Source organism: Lathamus discolor, chromosome 2 (genome assembly GCF_037157495.1).
Source record: "Lathamus discolor isolate bLatDis1 chromosome 2, bLatDis1.hap1, whole genome shotgun sequence".
In the NCBI taxonomy this organism is placed as follows: domain Eukaryota; kingdom Metazoa; phylum Chordata; class Aves; order Psittaciformes; family Psittacidae; genus Lathamus; species Lathamus discolor.
The window spans coordinates 91,458,884-91,476,440 of record NC_088885.1 but is presented as its reverse complement, the minus strand read 5'-3'; the positions used below and the strand labels follow the sequence as shown (position 1 = coordinate 91,476,440).

Sequence of the window (17,557 nt, the reverse complement as noted above, 5' to 3'; positions counted from 1 at the left end):
AAGGAACTTGGATAATAGTCTAGAGGCTATGGTACAAAATCTAAAAATAAGCCTGCCAGCTGTTGGCTGATAATCAAAAATCTGGTCACCTCCAGATGAGTGAGCCTGCCCTGCCTACACACTCATTACTTCGTATGTTCCCAATGGTTTTGGTAGGCCTGAAACAGCATCCTTCCTCGTGCACAGCTCCTGCTGAAGTATGCAGATTTCACGACCCTGTTCTGATGCCAACCTGGCTATCTGCCTGTAGCTGCCCTTCGCTGAAGGCTTACTCTGTCCTGTCCATACGTTCTCTCTTTGCTGTCAACTTGCAAGGTGCTGCCCTCTGATGCAGCTGATATTGCCAGGAGTTTTAGTAGTGATGTCCTGTCTACCCACGTGTTGAATGGTTTGCCATATTCTGGCTGCCTGAAGTTGCCCTGTCCACCTGCTCTAAATGCATTCTCCAAATGGATTGTGCTGCTCCATTTCATGCTGCATTTTTATTTTAATGTTTCCAGGAGAAATATGTTTAAATAATCATCATAAAGGAGATATTTGCTCCCTACCCAGCTCTGAAACCCTAATGGTGGAAAAATCTAGCTTATTTGCTTTAAAAGTAATATTGTACTTAAAAAAAGAGTATCTGGATGTTTCTTAATATCAGTATTACAGAAAAATGCCCATGTTTTTTAAGTTCAAATGATTCCACTGAGACTTTTAAGGTGCCAGACAAGAAAACTGGGAATATAATTGTGAAAATATATAAACCTAAATTAAATAAACTCCACCTACTTAGTACAGTGAGGATAAACATATGCAACATTCGGTATTTGTAACTTTTTTCTTAAATTGCCTTGCTTTATAGCATGCTACCAGCCATAACACTCAATAAAACCAAGCAGTGCAAGTTACAAATGCATTAATCACCTATAGCATGTAGCAGGAAATCAAATCAAATAAAAATGAATGATGGTGATAATTCACCCTCAACATGCATTCTAGCTCCCAATGTTAATGCAACATCATGTGGTGCAAATATAAATCTGTATGGTGGGTGTTTCTTGAGGACTGAAGGAGGGGTACATGATGCAAGTAGCAGAATGACGTGCACACACAAAAAGTATTGCTCTGCACACCAATAAATTATATGACAGCAAACCAACCATGCAAGCACTAATTATATATTCCTTTTTACTAATTGTCTGTGGTCTCTTTTAAGTCCGTTACTACTTGTGCTACAATTTTAAGAGTTTTTGTTGGTGTTAAAAATAACCAACACACCCTCCCTGCCTTCAATTCAAGACCTTCAGTTTGTCCCATTCAGCTTTTGCTCTGCTGGAAGGTTATTATAATCTTGGCATTCATCTGTTGCATTTCTTTCAGAGAATCCACATAAGCAAAATCTGTTGGCAGGAATATTATTGGTCTAGTATTCAGTAACTTCTAATATACAAGGAACATGATGCTAAAATTAAGACCCTCTGTATGCTCTATTTTCCAATTATTCCATTCTAATAGCAACAGACAATGGTAATATAAATCATAGCCCAATTAGCAGTGTGTTCGCTGCTTGAATAGACTAGAAGATATCCAAATCTATGCAAAAAACAGAGGAAATTAAAAAAGACAGCATGAAACAATACAAGATGACCCTTTACTCTGGTATCTCAGAGGTTATATTCTTGGACTCATGCATCTAAAAGCACTGCTAGCCCAAAAGAATCTGTGATAAAATCACTGCTCTTTCCCCTGCCCTCCTTTTCACTTACCTTCTGAAGGCTGAGGGGTCCCACAAGGGGTAGAAGGGGTCTTCAGCTCTTCCTGGGACTCTATGGATGCTGGGCTGATGCACTTGGGTACAGGTGAGGATGGGGCAGGTGAGGATGGGGCTGAAGGAGATCTCAGGTTCAAGGACAGCTCACTTCTGCCTCGGCTTACGCTCCGACTCTTCAGCTCCTTCTCATACTCCTCTGCTGCCAATCTCTCCAAGTATTTGTATCTGAAAGTTAAATTCCAGAGGGTTTCCGTAAAGAAAAGAAGTCTGTGGCTGATGCTTGTTTATGGATGAAACACCTGCAGAGAATGAGCTGACTTCCTGACACAAGGGGTACAGTACTAAACTGCCTGCCTGCTCTATCTGCCAAAGAATGCACACCAAAGCGGAGACTATTTCCCTGAAAAATGTTAAATTGCTCATGACAAAACAAAAGCAAAACCCAGCAGAGTTAAAGAGCCTTTAGATACAGTATTGTGTCTGCATAGTCCTTCTGCTTTTGGAAGCATTTGCCTGTCCTCCTTTTCACCCTCCTCCTTCACCCTCCTCCTCCCAGCCCTCCCTTTCCCAAAACAAAACGAGAGGGAATAAAATCCAAAAGAAGGAAGAAAAAAACAAAAAACCAAAAAAGGGCAAAAGAAAAAAAAAAAACCCTCCAAAGCCAGAGCCCCTTAGTACTGATGCAAACAGACAAAGTCTGAGACTTGCTGCAAGGAGAGGGTAACAGTTTAGTTTAGTGCAGCAGACAAAAACAGATCTCCCTGGAAATAATACCAATAATAAATGTTTGGATTGACTATCTAAAGTTTCTGAACCTGCTTCTATTTGCTCTGAGAGCAATGCACTGGAATTCACTTTGTTCTCTCCAGAGTCTACAATGGAAAGTTTTCTTTATTTTTTTTATTCTAAAAAATTTCTCTGCCGGACTTAGACATCCAATAGCTTGTACCTGACGTCACATGTAGTTTATTCATCAAAGTCACTTTAAAAGAACAAAGATACATCTGTTTTGCATTTTAGGCAGGCAGAACTCACTAACTGTTTATTAAGACCAGCTACCAATCATATTCTTCATAGTGTGCTTTATACATTTCGACTAAAATAACTTTGAAATATGTGCCTCTTCCAGATGTCTGCTAATTTTATCCACCATTATTTGCTAAGGAATAAATTCATGACTACAGCTGGATCGGGCTTTAGACTGTTTGTGTTACCCACAAGTGAACTGTTAAACAGGTTAATCAAGACTACTGCTTATGTCCCCAAAACACTGTAGTCATCCTCCTATAACCCACCATTGTAAACACTTTGTAACAGGGAACACCACTCCTCCCCCCTTCTGCCTCATTGACAGCCCAGATTAGGGTATAAGGGTGCATTAAAAGCAGGCAGGGAAAAGTCAGCCATATGTGGTAACAAACATGCTTAGTGCATATGGCAGCCACACACGCATGCACACTTGCAAACATCCATATAGAGCATAGAAACGTGCCTTTGAAGAGCACTCCTTGTGTTTTCAGAGGCAATTTGCTTTATTGCAAACAGCAATAATGAAGAACAAACTCATTTTCTTTTATTCGTCCAGAGGTATGCACAGGCTTTGAACAAATTCGGCAAGAAAAAGAACCCCTACAGACTCTGGATGAATATATAACAAGCCACATACTTGTATGGTTATAAAATAGGAACTGTTTACAGTTCTAACATGGAGCCAATTCTCTAGAATGATTTCTTGCCTTTTCAGTAGAGGAAAAAGCCTTTCACTGGCATCAACTTAGGGTTACAGTTCATGAAGCCAGTCTTTCTTTTAACATTGGTCACTTAAGTATTGTGTCTTCCCCCTCCCCACAGGTAGAGCATATGGGACTTCAGACTCATAAAGAGACATTCAAATCAATCACTTAGCTCCAACAGGTACAGACCAGCTGGCTGCCGCTGAGGAGGGTTTTCCAGTTTGCCAACAGAGTACAGCAGAAATCTGGATGGATCCTTCCATAACAGGGGGAGCTACAATGTTTTATAGTCCTCAGCTCTTTTTAATCTGATTTAACATTTTAGCTTCTGCAGCTGTATGCTGCACAGCCAACCAGCAAAGCATAAGTCTATCATCAAGATGTGCCTTCTCAAAACATATCTGTTCATTATACTGAAAGAAAAAAGGGAACCAGAACAGCAACTCTCATAGCAGCTCATCAGCAAAACTAGTTATCAAATGGACAGCCTAATAAGCAAATATAGCAGTATAGCCAAGAAATAAAAACAATTCAAGAATCATCTATTAACACTTCACACTTGATAAATGACATTTATTTAGGTTACTTTTTGTTTCTGCCTGATTTCTCTAACAATGAATGAATGCCAGCATCAAATACACAAGGTCTCATGAAGACCAAAACCTGAAGGAGTTGAAAGGATGAGCTACCATCCTGTACTGTGGATGTAGTTCTCCACTACAGGATTGACACATTGCCTGTGTATATACTGCCATGATCCTTTAAATCTTAGAAATCTGTTAACATCATCACAGCTATGCTGATTCTTCTCTAGAAAAGCTGGAAGTCTGTGGGCTATCCATTTGGTATACCTCATGAACACGGCATTCCACTTGTCATCTTCAAGTGGATGAAGATACCATCGTGAGATCTCTAGGTCTCTGAGGAATACCCTGAAGGTGATTCATAATGTTTATTTACTGACATAGTCACGGGGCCTAGAGCATCTGAGCTGCAAATCACACTAGGGAGTTCTTGGGAGATCACCTTTCTTGAGCTTATTTTTAAATTACCAATGGAAAACACCCAACCAAGCAAAGCAAAAATGGCCTCAAATCGTTGAATGTCAAGAACATGCGGAACAAATGGTGCTGAGTTACACTCAGACCCTTTGAAACTGCAAGAATCTTTCTCCCTCATATCAAGACCACTCCAGAGACACTGGGAAAGTGGATTCCTCTATTCTGGAGCTCCAGGGTGATGCAATAGCACACAGAATGCTCCTATGTGCTCAAAATTATCTCCTTCCACTTTTCCAAACTGATTCACAGGAAATGTGCAACCCAGACTTTAACTAGGTTTTTAAGACTTTGGCTATAGCGTTTTTTTTATAGTTCATATATTCTTTTAAGACAAGTCAACATGCAACTTGCTATAGGAAATGAAATTTCACTTGTGCAAAGGTGTGTGCTAAAAAGATAGCTGCAGAAGGCCAATGTCATGGACAATACGTGCAAGACTTCTGCAACTTGAAGAAGGTTTCTCCAATATATATGTACTGTCAAAGCAAATGTGTCTTTCTGCTTGCTGAGGAAGAACTGATAATTTAACTTTTCGGTTCAAAAGAACCCTAAGGATAAAGACACATTCCTACAGACCAGTGAAATTGCCTCACATTGCACAGCAGTGTTGTCTTGCTGGTGAACACTTCCTCAAAAGTAGTCCAGTTTACTTGGCATGTTCCCTTGCAACTGGAAAGTGCTGGAGAGCTTGTTTCTCATTTGTTTCAAATCTTGCTGACAAGCATGTTTGCTGTAAAAGCTTTTACTCCGCTATGATCTGTGTATGATGCTTACGTGCTCGGACGCGTTTCATTTCAGAATATGTTCTAAACTGTTTGTAATTGTTTTGGCTGGAAGGACAAAGGAAAGCCCATCCACTTATTGTTAAGAGATTTCAAAATCATTTTCTAATATTAGCTACTTCAGCCACAACAGACCAGACTTCAGTGGACAGAAACCAACTGCCTCCTGTATGAGGATTTTGTAGGGAAAAAAAAAAAAGGAAGAAAAAAATCCCAAACACAAAAAACCCAAACCAACAACCAAAAAGCCCCCCCAAAAGCACAAACTGAAAAACCACCCAAACCCAAACGCAGCAACACAATGATTTCTGAGATGGCTGCTCTCATACTTCGATAATGCAATTCCAGTTTTTTGTAATCCAAAAGTATCTCCAGAGCAAAATCTCTAGAGAACCATAAAAGCAGAACTGAAGCAATCTGGACGATTTTCATCTACTGTTTATTCAGTAACGCACATACTTTCCAGGTAAAAACAAGAGCTCCCTCCAGGGTGCAATTACTAATGGAGGTAGAGATGAAGCTACTGAAAGGCAAAGGTCTTTTGTCAAGTATTCCTTGAAAAATGTGCTTTCATAAGCACATAGTTCCCAGTCTAGTCCAGAGTTTTTAAACCATTTAATCAAATTTAATAAAAGGAAAAGAATACCCCAAACCCTCAGTCCCTTTAAATATGTTATTTAAATAAAACTAAAACAATACCCCAATGATAAACACTGCTAAGCTTTGCAATTGACTCAGTGTTGTTTAGAGAGCTTGGCAAAGAAAAATTGGCCCTGAAAGATAAAAATATACTGGGAGAAGGTCAGAACCATTTCCATCAGCTTGTGACTGCAGTTTTGCAATGCTTGTGACCCTAATTTCCTTTATCCTCAGCTGCCTTTTCTGACCCTCCAGAAAGCTTGGGATCCACTGGGTGAGAAAGACATGCTTATTCAATTTATAACGATACTAAATTTTGGCAAATTTCTGAGGCAAATGGAGTAAGCTTTTTTTTCCCCACACAAATAGATAAAAGATAGATCGTCAATCATTCTTATGCACTCCAGTCCCACTGCTCTTCATTTATTGCTGTGCTTACAGCTGGACTTAATTTTTCTCTTTAATGAAGAACTTTAATGAAACAATTGCTTTCTTATAGAAGTCTTTTGGAATAAAAGTGTTCTGTGCATGCAGAGTTAAAAATGTAAATACATGATAGCTCCACAGTAAAGAATACAGAAAGTGCAAACAACCAAAGGGAAGGATGGATGAATTATATACAAACCTCTCTTCTCTTGCTTGTCTTAGCTCTTCTCTTTTGTCTAAATAATCGCGGCTAGAAACAGAATTGCAGTAAATTGCAGAGGAAACCAGCAGAATAAGCTAACGGAAGTATAAGTACAGTATGAGAAACAGATCAATACAAACAAGCTGATCAGAAACAATGAAGACTATTGCTGATAAAAATGATTAGTTTGTTTCTGTAAAAGAGGCTGAAAAGTGTGTGTATACACTTATCCATGCATAATTCACAGGTATGTGTACACCAAATATGTAGTTCAGAAGATCTTTACATACAATTCTAAAAGAAACCCCAAAAGTGAAGAACTTGAAGTACATTTTGAACCCTAGTAACTGAAAGTTGATATAATTAACTCCATAATAAAATTAATTAAATCCATGATGAGCAGGTACTAGTGGCTATAAAATCAGTCCTCATCTGCTCTATCTAGAATGCCCCAAAACAGTGACCACAGCACTTGGCAAGCCAGACCAAGGCAAGGAGCACACCATATCAGCCTCTTTCTAATGTAACTTTCCTCAGTGTGTTTTAGTCGCCATGGCTGGAAATAGGACAGCAGACTGGCATTACCGAGTAGGACAATTCTTTGCTCTTACAAGGTGCATGCAGGATCACTGGACAGGTAACAACCTGTCACTTCTTTATTTTTCACCCTGAGTTTCAGATACAAACATCCCCGCATCTCTGGGAGGAGCTGCCCTTCTCTCAGCTCCTCAAGTAATTCATATATTTGGCTTTTGCCAGGTCAACTTTTTGGAAGCCTGAGCACTGTGATCTCAGACAGGCCTGGCAAATCCACAAATGTGGATGCAAATTTAACTTAGAGCACAGCAGAATCCCATGAACATCCAGCCTCCCTCAATATCACAGCAAGATAGCTCTTTATAATGTATATTTAATATTTTGTTGAATCTGATAGACAAAATTGATGAGATTTTTCGCCGTGTTAGATTCCTCCGCACTGTAACCTGAGAGTACCAGAAAGATTTTCAGAAGTATTCCATTTATGAATAAACCACTGTTTTTTCTCTTTAGATTCTGTCATCAAAGGAATTACTTTTCATCTACCATACCAAGAGATATCAAACATCTGCTTGCAAGTGCTCTTCAAAAGTCCGACAATAAGGAACATATATTACCGTTTCAGGCTACCTCCACATTCTTTAAATCCCTGACCTGGTTATACTTTTATCATATTTTCAGAGTATTCTTTGGAATTACAATAGCTATGGGAATAACTCCAAGATAAAAAAAAAATCTAGGAATTTTTCAGCAGGCATATTTTAACATTACTCTTTCCCCTTTGACAGCTTTCACCCTTCCCTACAGCTGAAGAAGAATGCCTGTATTTTAGGGCATTCTGTTCTCTACATGCAACAGGTAAAATGGTCCTTTTAGTGAGAAAAATGCTCATTATGTAAAGCATTCCTTTTTCTAGTAATAGCTTATGAAGCTTTTTGATACCTCTCCTAAACCAAGCTCTTTCACAACTGGTGATGCTCTCCTTTAAATTATCTTCAATTTGTCCATAATGGTGCCAGAAACTAGAGCAATGTTCTTGAGGCAAAGTTGGAAAGAATGAGATAACAAATGAGTCATGAGGGTAAATCTAGTACTGCTCACGAGTTTTAAGGCTGTGAATTGCAAGTGCTATATTTAATCAAAAAATACATCTTCAGAGACTGGTTTTCTAGCCAGACTTATATGATACTGTAATCCCAAGAACTCTTGCAAAACTGCCCATGACTACTGTGGCTTTTCCTCCTCCTGCCAGACTGTTTAATCAACTGTGGGATGCTGTCTGCCTGTCTGTGAAGTTTGGTGGCTTTAGAGACCTTCTACTCAAATGCAAGTTATAAGTTTGGGTGACTATGGAACTCAAATCTAGAAGATGAAAACACTGAGCACTGAAAAACTGTAATCTTAAATATGCAACACAGTAATGAAATTTAGTTAACCAGTTTCTGACTCGGGATTAATGTTATGAAGATGTATATTTAATTTTTTTTTTTTCTGACTTTAAGGGATCTCTTTTAGTGACACAACAACTACTGTACCCAATCTCAAGTGAAATGTGCAGATCTGTTATTCAAACAGGTCAAGCTGCCAAATGTCCTGGTGGCTTTTTTGGTCTGGAAGTTTCCTTTCTGAAAGATCATCTTGGCTGTCCATGGCACACTGTTGCAGCCTGATGATACCACTTAGAGGGAGATTTTTTGGAAGAGCCTTTAAGACTGAGACCTGATTGTTTGTTTCAGGAGAACATGGGCAGCTGTTGGCTGCCAAAGATCCTATTATGGTGCTCTCCCACCTTCCCTCTGCCTCTCATTTTCTTCTAAACTAGCTATCTTCTGGAGCCAGGAGAGTATCTCCTTCAAGCAGCCAACCAACCAACCACTAGTAAGTTACTCCTTTTTCCAAATTCACTACGACACAGACCATTTCTTACCAAAGAGATGATTACAGTGAAAATAATCCTGCATACTAATAAGGAAGCTCACATGAAACTCAGTGCCATGTTTTCCATAAATACCAGCTCTGAGGCTACAAAACATTTATCCTACCATTCTTTAGATTACTACATTATGTGTTCCATGTTTACTTTTCACCCTGTTTATAAGGAAACAAACTGGTTTCTTAGTGTGCACTCTTCAGGCAGTAGGCAAACTACTTCAGATACGGGCTCCTTATCTATCCTAAGACCACAGTAGTGTTAATGCCTGTGAAGGGATTTTCAGGCATGGATTTAACAGGAGGAGTGGGCTTGTCTCTTACTATCCTCAGGCAGCACACCCTGGGATCCCACAGCACACAACATACTCTCAGATGTGAAAATGGAGAATCCTACATTCATCTGGGGCCTTTGTCTGGCCACAGCTTGAGCAATGATTTGGATAATTGCCTTCCGTCAGTTGTTGTTTCCAGGAAGATGCATGTTCAGAAAAGTGAGAAAAAAGAGTAGTTTAAAAACACTACCATACATCCCAAGACAGCAAAAAGTTCTACTTTGCAGAACCCAAAAAGTTGGCTCAGTGTTGTCCCTTCCTTCCTTTTTGATACCTTCCTCCCACTGTTTTGTCTTCAAACCCTATGCCTCACTGAGATTTACTCTGAGAAGTACACCAGCTAATAAAACCTGGCCTCTGCAGATAACCACATAGTATAACTGGCAAATACAAAGCTGTCCTCAAAAAAATTGCTGGTTTACTAAATGCTGGTTTATTGTAATGTGTCCAATGTATCAGTTCTTAAGATACTTAGATCAAGAAAGGTATCTAAAGAGACACACAAACTATTCATCAATTCAATTATTTTGCAACTGGATGTCTCAATGATTTACAAATCCATCACACATTAAAGCAACAGACTGACAGCAAATTTGGTTCCTACTTGAATTTGTTTCTTTCTTCACGTTCTATCCTTTGCAACCTTTCTTCTCTCTCCTTCCGTCGTCTTTCTCTTTCTGCTGCCAAGGACTCCTGGTGCAGCCGAAAAGATGATGTAAGAAGACCACCCAAAGCTGGCCTGTAGAGAAGGAAGATCGGATTTCTCAGTGTCACTTTTATTGATTATACTGGCAAAAAATGAGTAGCAATCATTCAGCATGTAACACAATCCCAACCAACAGAATGACATCGCAATATTTATGTCTGGATGCTTCAAAGCACTGGCTAAGTGTCTTCTTGCTGAATTGATTTGAGATACTGTGGTGAGCTTAAGAATGACAGATAGGGTAGGCTTCTTAAATTGCTAAATTTCTGACAAAGTACATGTAAGAATTCTTCAGCCTATTTCAACTGCAATATTGTCTCATTATTTTTTTCTTACTGTGTAATCCCATTAACTGAAAAGCTAAAAGAAAGGCTTATCTACTGTCTAGCCTATATTTCTGTGGTTTTTTTTTGCCATTTAGACCCATTCATTCTGTCCACACTGAACAGAAAGTTTACTGCCACCTGCGTTATGGCTGAGCAAGAATCAGTCCGGACAGTCAGGGACTTTCTGTGCAGCCCTCTGACCATAACTATAAATTGGATGCTCCATGGTAGATTACTATGATGAAAAAGGCTCAATGTTCCCCTCAGCAACGTATATCAAACTTCCAGCTGCTGCTCAGGAGGCTGTTAAGATGCATGAGAGAAAACGAGCAAATGCCCAGTCAAAAAAAAGGCAGAACTTTATTTTGTCAGAAATGGCAGCCTTTATAGTAAAGACTTCTCAAATATGTAGATTATTTTTTTCTTTGAGATTAAATAGCTTCAAGTAGCAAATACACTTTTAAAAAGCTACGTTTTTATTCACTTACAGTTTGGTCTTGACTTTTTACTGCAAGGTCTTCTTTGTCTAGGAGAGTGGCTTCTCTCTTTCCCCAGACATGGTGGTATTGTACCACCAAGCTCTCACATGGCAACCAAGTGACCTCAGAGTAAACATGTCTTTCTTTCTGTCTCTTAGACAGGAAAAAACTGCATTGTACAGGGTAGCTTTATACAGATGTAAATGTATCCACACTGATTGAATTAGACTGATAAAATCAAAAAGACATAACACATGCAGAGCGGTTTCTGTGCATTGTTGTAACATGAGTTTTGCAATGAAAGGATTAATAAGAGAAATATTGCCTTTTCTGAAAAGAAACTAAACCCAGTCTAAAGGAAGGTTCCCAAACCAGCAACACAAACCTGAATAATGTTTTGTTATTTTTAAGAACTCAGACCCTTTCCCTTATTTATTTACATGCCTATGACCACACAATGTAGGCACTTAGTGTAATGGCACCAGTTCACCAGTGAAAATAAGTGCTGGAGAAGACAAAAACATTAATGCAAACCTATCTTCCCCGAGTATCTATGTCTGTGCAGGCAGGAATGCCACAGAACAGAGCTATTTCAGCCCCACTGGCAGTAAGGCAGTATGAATATAATTTCAATAATTTCAATGAATTGAATTTCAATATGTCATATCCCACCCGCATAAACATTACATAAGATGGTATAAAACTTGATATTCTGTAAGCCTCCCTGCTGGCACTCCTCCAGAGCTACAGTATCAATGCTGGATTACACTCAAACCCATAAAAATCCGTAATACGTCTCAGCACTAAGAAAAGCAAGAAAAAAAAAATCCTCAAGCCCCGACAGTCAAGTACGTGTGGTGAATTTTCCCTTGAACATATTTCACATTTATTTTAACTTTTGACCTTTTAGTGCATGTTGCAAGAGAAAGCTTTTGGCAGAAACAGTAGCACTGCTGTACTTAAGATTCCAAAGCTAGCGCTACATCCCTGTGGTAGCATGAAAATCTGCATCCATAAGGCTGACTATATCATCAGAAAGTGCTCTTGGAAGGGGAAAACTAGATAGTGCCTTCACATGAAGACTCTTGGGAATAAACTAGAAGAGATGGCAGAAAGAAGGTAACTCATACCTGCTTTGTGTATTTAACTTCCTATCCATCCTGACCCAACCCATCCAGCTTACCTGAAGTCTGCAAGCTCCATTTGGAGTCAAAGGAAGTTCTGACATAATAAAACCTGAAGGAAAATCAAGGGGAAGGATGGGGTGATGATGAGAGGCCAAAAGAGTGACTTCAGTTCTGCACAGCATCTAGCAGGTTGGAAACCTTCAGCTCTGGCTAAGCTTTCTGGAGTTCCACAGTAAATACACATTCTTATCCAAGGGATTACAGGGGAATGACATGGAGATGTGCAGCTCAATCCTGCAGACAGGATTCTAACCTGACCGGTAGTATAATGTCTCCACATTCCAAACCACCTTGTTTGGAGGTGTGATCTAGCAGTTTGGCTAACATTGCTCACTTGGCTAAAATCTGCAGATGTCTGAACAGCAGCCTCACAATCTAAATGAATGTTCCACAGCCATATAGCCAGAAAACAAGCCAATGTCCAAGAAACTGAAAATGAATATCCATGCACCATATTAGTTTGCCACCTCTTGGGAACTAATCAAACCAATAATAATTAGCCAAAACTTGGTATTTCCCACTGGTTACTTTATGAAACCATATTTCAGCTGAGTTACAAGCTATAGTGCAGCGTGCACACACATACCTGATCCAACTACTTTACCCAAACACAGTCAGTTATGGACTGCCAAATTGCATACAACAGTTTATTGCATGAAATGGTCAAAACTAACATTCAAAGCTGCAAGAAAGTTCTGTTGAAACCAGTCATAAGTGAACAGACAGGAATATGATCAACTGGATCCTTGTGTGGCACTGACTTCTTATAACACCAATAGTCAGGGTTTCGGTTTTCAGTCACATTTAGAAAAGGACAGGCACAGAAACAGAACTTCTGTTGCTGAGCTAGTGCTTGCTTAGTGGTTAGACCCTGCAGTGTCCAGCCCACGCGATTGGACACATCTCCCGTTGGTGAAGACCACATCTCACACCAACTGCTGAGACTGTTTGCTTTGTGAAACTTCATAAACTTCACTGTTACTATCAAACTCTAACTCAGCTGGCATCTGGGTGCATCAATACTCTTTTTAATGTGAACTGCACATGTAAATGAGCAGATTTCAGTATCTACTAAATTCTATCCTTAATTTTCTACTTGTGTATAAACTAAATCTGGAGGAAACAGGTGTTACTTTCAGTGTGTGCAAACCTGTAAAACAGCCAAAATGAAAAGCAAGTGGTAAGAGGTATTCCTCCAATACCCTAAACAATTTGAAAAGGGATTGGTCTATGTTTGGTTTGTCTTCAAAATCTGATTTTTTGTCTTTTTATTCCCCTGGCAATAATGATTAAACATTCCCTTTTGCTGAACTCATACTTGAATTGCAAATAGCAGTGGGACTGGCCAAATCAGCTAGTGGGAAGGCCTGACCTGAGCCTTCAGGTAATTTTGGTGCTTTGATGCTGTTAAAAGTGACAGTACCTTCAGGTCTCAGGAATATTTAAGTCTTACTGCCACAGGATGCATTTTAAAATGGGTAAGCAAGGAAAAGGCTAAAAAAAATAAAATCTGGCATTGAATCAAAGATGGTAAGAAATTTTAACAGAAAAGAGTATGCGAATACTCAATGAAAACATAATAGAGTGATCACTCACAAGACGGCATTACAGCTAATACATGCCAGCATTTTAATGCTGGTGTCATATGTTACCAGCTGGTAATATCAGCCATTTGTTCAATTCCACAAATACAATCCAGAAGGATGCTTACACTGACTACTATTTTTAGTCTTGCAGAGAACACAAAGCTATTAACAATGGTCTGCCAATATAAAAATATTAACAAAAGCTTTCTTCTGCCTGCTGTTAAAACCAGCAAATGCCAAACAAGCTATGTTATTACACTCGTTCCAGAAAGAAAACACATGAGAAGAGCACGTTTAATTCTGGGGATTTGTGAATATAGCCCCACACCATGGCATTAGGACCTAGGGTGAAGCCAAAACATTGATTGTAGGCCAAGACATTTCTCAATCAAAATTCAGCTAACCTCATCTAATGCATTTAACACAGCACTGAATTAGTAATCATTATTAAAAGCACAAGATCAGGGAGACACAAGATATGTTTCACCTTTTTGCAAGTGTTTGTAGTTTTCTGGCAATATACCTGTCACAGACTATATACTGTGATGGGGAATGTGTGACCTGAATGACTCAGATCTTGTTGAAACTGAAGAAAATATTTCATCTTACTCAAAGCCACTTTGTTCAGCAAAATTGTAATCATGAAATTCAAACATTCTTCATTCATGTTAACTATGAAATACTCTTCTTTTATTGCTGTGCTTTCCTCTGTTGAATTTTGAAAGTTTGCTAAACGGAAATGGATATCTATAGCAAGAATACAAAACACAAATGAATATTCTTAGGAGCTATAAAAAAATTAACATGACTTATGAGAGGAAATCCCTTTAGGTCATAAGGTTAATATTCAGGATTTACTTTAATATCGCAAGGGTCAGAACCATTAGTAACCTTAATAAGGAAGCACTAATTGCCCATTTTTCCAAAGTGCTCCTGCCCCAGCAGTCATGGGAATGCTACAGAGAAGGAACAACAGTCAGCAGCTCCTACTCAGGCCTTAAGTAACTCTAAATGTCTCTTGGCTTTAACAAAATAAATCCACTTTCCAACTTAGAAAGAGACAAAAAAGGAGGCAAAGTTGCCAAGAGCCATATTGCTTTTCACAGTTAAAGAAACTCTCTGTGTGTTATGTCTCCCTACATGACACGGCAAATTCAAAAGCATGTTGATATAAGATTTTGCAAACAGACTAAACATTACTTGAGGAATCTTTACAAAACTTCTCTCAAAAATAAACACAAAATTGAGAGATAAAACTACTGACTAATGCTTCCTTTGAGAAAGAAACTTGAGAATGACCGAGAGAAGACTGATTAATGTTAGACTGAGGGGCTACACAAAATAAAGCTTATAGTGGGGCAGAGCTGCGCAGAGCTAGGACTTTCCACATACACACTCCTCTCACAGCATTATGTGTACAGGTTTTGTGCTGTGTTTCTGTCTTTCTCCAACCCACAGCTTCTCATGCTTGTACGAATCACAATTTGCCTGGTAGTGGCTTGCAGAGCCTGCCTATGGAACCAGGCTAAGGTACGTGTCCCCTGAACATCAGCACTGCACACTGCATGTTCAGCCAGCAACATGTTGCGATCAGAAACCATAATAAGGTTAAGCTTTCTGTTTAAACACATGCAATCAAGAATACTGCTTGCACAGTAGTTCAACAAGCAGCTAAGCCAGTGTAAACCAGCACTGCTTCCCAAAATGTAAATCATCGAGCAATTCCTAAGGTCGCTTCTCCTCTAAAAATCTCAGCAGTAAAGTTGAGGCTTTTGCACTGGGCCACCATTATCAACTACTAAGCTATTCTTCCTCATCATGTAATTCAGAGTAAAAGGTGTGCTTGGCATTCACCACAATTAAAAATGGCCACTGTCTCTGGTATGAGAGCCCAGAGAGACCAGTCAGTGGTGGACACTAAATTCGCAGTGACTGCTCATGAGGACTCAGAAGTGGAGCTTTGCAGGCTGAACTTTCTGGTGTTTGATTTAACAGCTAGAGTAAGAGAATGGTGACCATGAAATCCTGCTCCCTTGGCATACAGTGCCCTGAGAAGACAGCTTTTCTACCAAGGCTAAGTGCACTACTGTTTGACTATTAAGCCCAGTGGGAACTGTCTCCTGGCAAATGCATTTGAAGAAATGTAACTTGGCAAACACCAGCAGGATTTTTTTTTTCTGGCAACAGAATGAATTAAAGCTGGTGCTGAATTCATGAGCTCTTGCCTTAGAAGTTAGACCCCTTCAGGGTCTCCTCTAACTATGGCCGTGACCACCAATGCATACACTTCACCACCAAAAACACACTATGAGGGGGTGTGAAGCTTTGCAAGTAATGAGATTGCTGTCCAGCTACGGACAGCTCCAGGCTGCAGCTTTCAATTTGAGTGACCATCTTATATTCAGAGTCTGAGAAGACAATCTTTGGCTAAATAGAACTAGTCTACGTGTGAGCACAAGCCATGGAAATATAGAAGAGTCTTAAACTACCTTCTTCTCCTAGGCAAGGAAACAACTTGGAGGTACAGAAAAATGCTTTCTCCCTGGTGTGCTCCAGCCATGTCTTGCTCTTCCCCTTTGTTGCCAAAATTTATGAGGTTAAGAAACCGAGATAGATTTTTTATTTCTTCTTTAGGAACTGAGAGAGAGTTATTAGTGATTTAAGTCATAAACAGTGTGAGCAGTGTGTTTATTCAGTAAAGCAGTCTTTAGCAGCTGAAAACAGGACTGGGTTATCCTTCTTATGCATTAGGAACAAATTCCACAAGCAGAGACATATGAGAGAACCAATATCCTTTTTTTTTCTCTCCCAATGAAGAGCTGAACAGAAAGTGCCCTGCAATTTGCCCTACTTCAGCAGGATTCCTAAGGCTGCAATATGCACTTCAGAAACATGCCTCTCCACAGGGGACCCAGACAAATGAGAGAACACAACAGTATTGCAAGAAGTTGGCAAAAGGCTGAAGCTGAATTTAGAAACCAAGGAAGAGTCAAGTAAGCCTTTTCTTCTGCTGTACAATCAGAAGTATATACATTATGTGGATTTCAAAGAATAAAGTCTAGCTACTTTGCACTCAATTATACTGCTTTTGGATTCCCTACTGATTTTAGCCAAAGAAGGTTTTAAAAGTATGAACATCAAAATGTCAACCACACTGCTTCTTTCCACCTAAGTTCTACCTCTTGTTTACATAAGCAAAATGCAGCCAAGAGGTTTGAAAGGCCTGTCAGGGTAACTGAGTGCAGCATGAATCATTTTGCTGGGTACTGCTCTAAATGATGCTTCTTCCTTCCTCCTCATTCTCGAAGGTCAGATAAACAGTACCAGGAACTGCATCTGAAGCTGTTCCCTGCATGATAAAAGACAGGAATCTTTCTGCAGAGGCTTTGGATAACTGTAATTGTTTACTGAAACCAGAAAACTCACCTTGGAGCTAACCATGTATATGCATCTGCTTCTTATCAAGTGTCTTCTTCCCCACTTTTAACTATTTTTTGTGTTTGAATCCATGTAAATTTTTACCATGAGGAGATAGGAAATAATGTTTACATAATCTAAGGGAAGCACCATTAAAAAAAGACTGTGAAAACTTCCACAATACTAATTAGTGCCAAGCATTGCGTCATGCACTACACAGCCTACTCCAATGAGCAAAAACTCTCCGTGGACCTCTGCATAGCATTTCTGCAATGCATGTCTTTCAGGAAGATGAAATAAAAGCAGGCTTCTACTCTTCAAAGCAGTCACTCCATTAGAGCCTGCTGAACTATACAACAGCAATGTCAGCGTATTCAAAAAAAACAAGACCAAGACTTGATGTAAAAGGGCATCTGAACCTGCAAATTTGATTAACTTTCAAGAACTGCATCTATT

At 39.4% G+C, this 17,557-nt stretch overlaps 1 protein-coding gene across 6 annotated transcripts in view; it reads right to left on the bottom strand.

The window, feature by feature from the left end:
* FHOD3 (formin homology 2 domain containing 3) overlaps positions 1–17,557 on the bottom strand; it is a 379,358-nt gene that overhangs the window by 73,438 nt on the left and 288,363 nt on the right. For 4 of the 6 annotated variants that reach the window (XM_065667731.1, XM_065667733.1, XM_065667735.1 and 1 more), the window contains 3 exons: positions 10,005–10,139; positions 6,597–6,647; positions 1,752–1,981 (listed from right to left, as the gene is read on the bottom strand). In XM_065667731.1, coding sequence (XP_065523803.1) covers positions 1,752–1,981; positions 6,597–6,647; positions 10,005–10,139 — 416 coding nt within the window. The remainder of the gene's footprint in view (positions 1–1,751; positions 1,982–6,596; positions 6,648–10,004; positions 10,140–17,557) is intronic. The other 2 variants (XM_065667736.1, XM_065667737.1) reach the window with 1 other exon arrangement.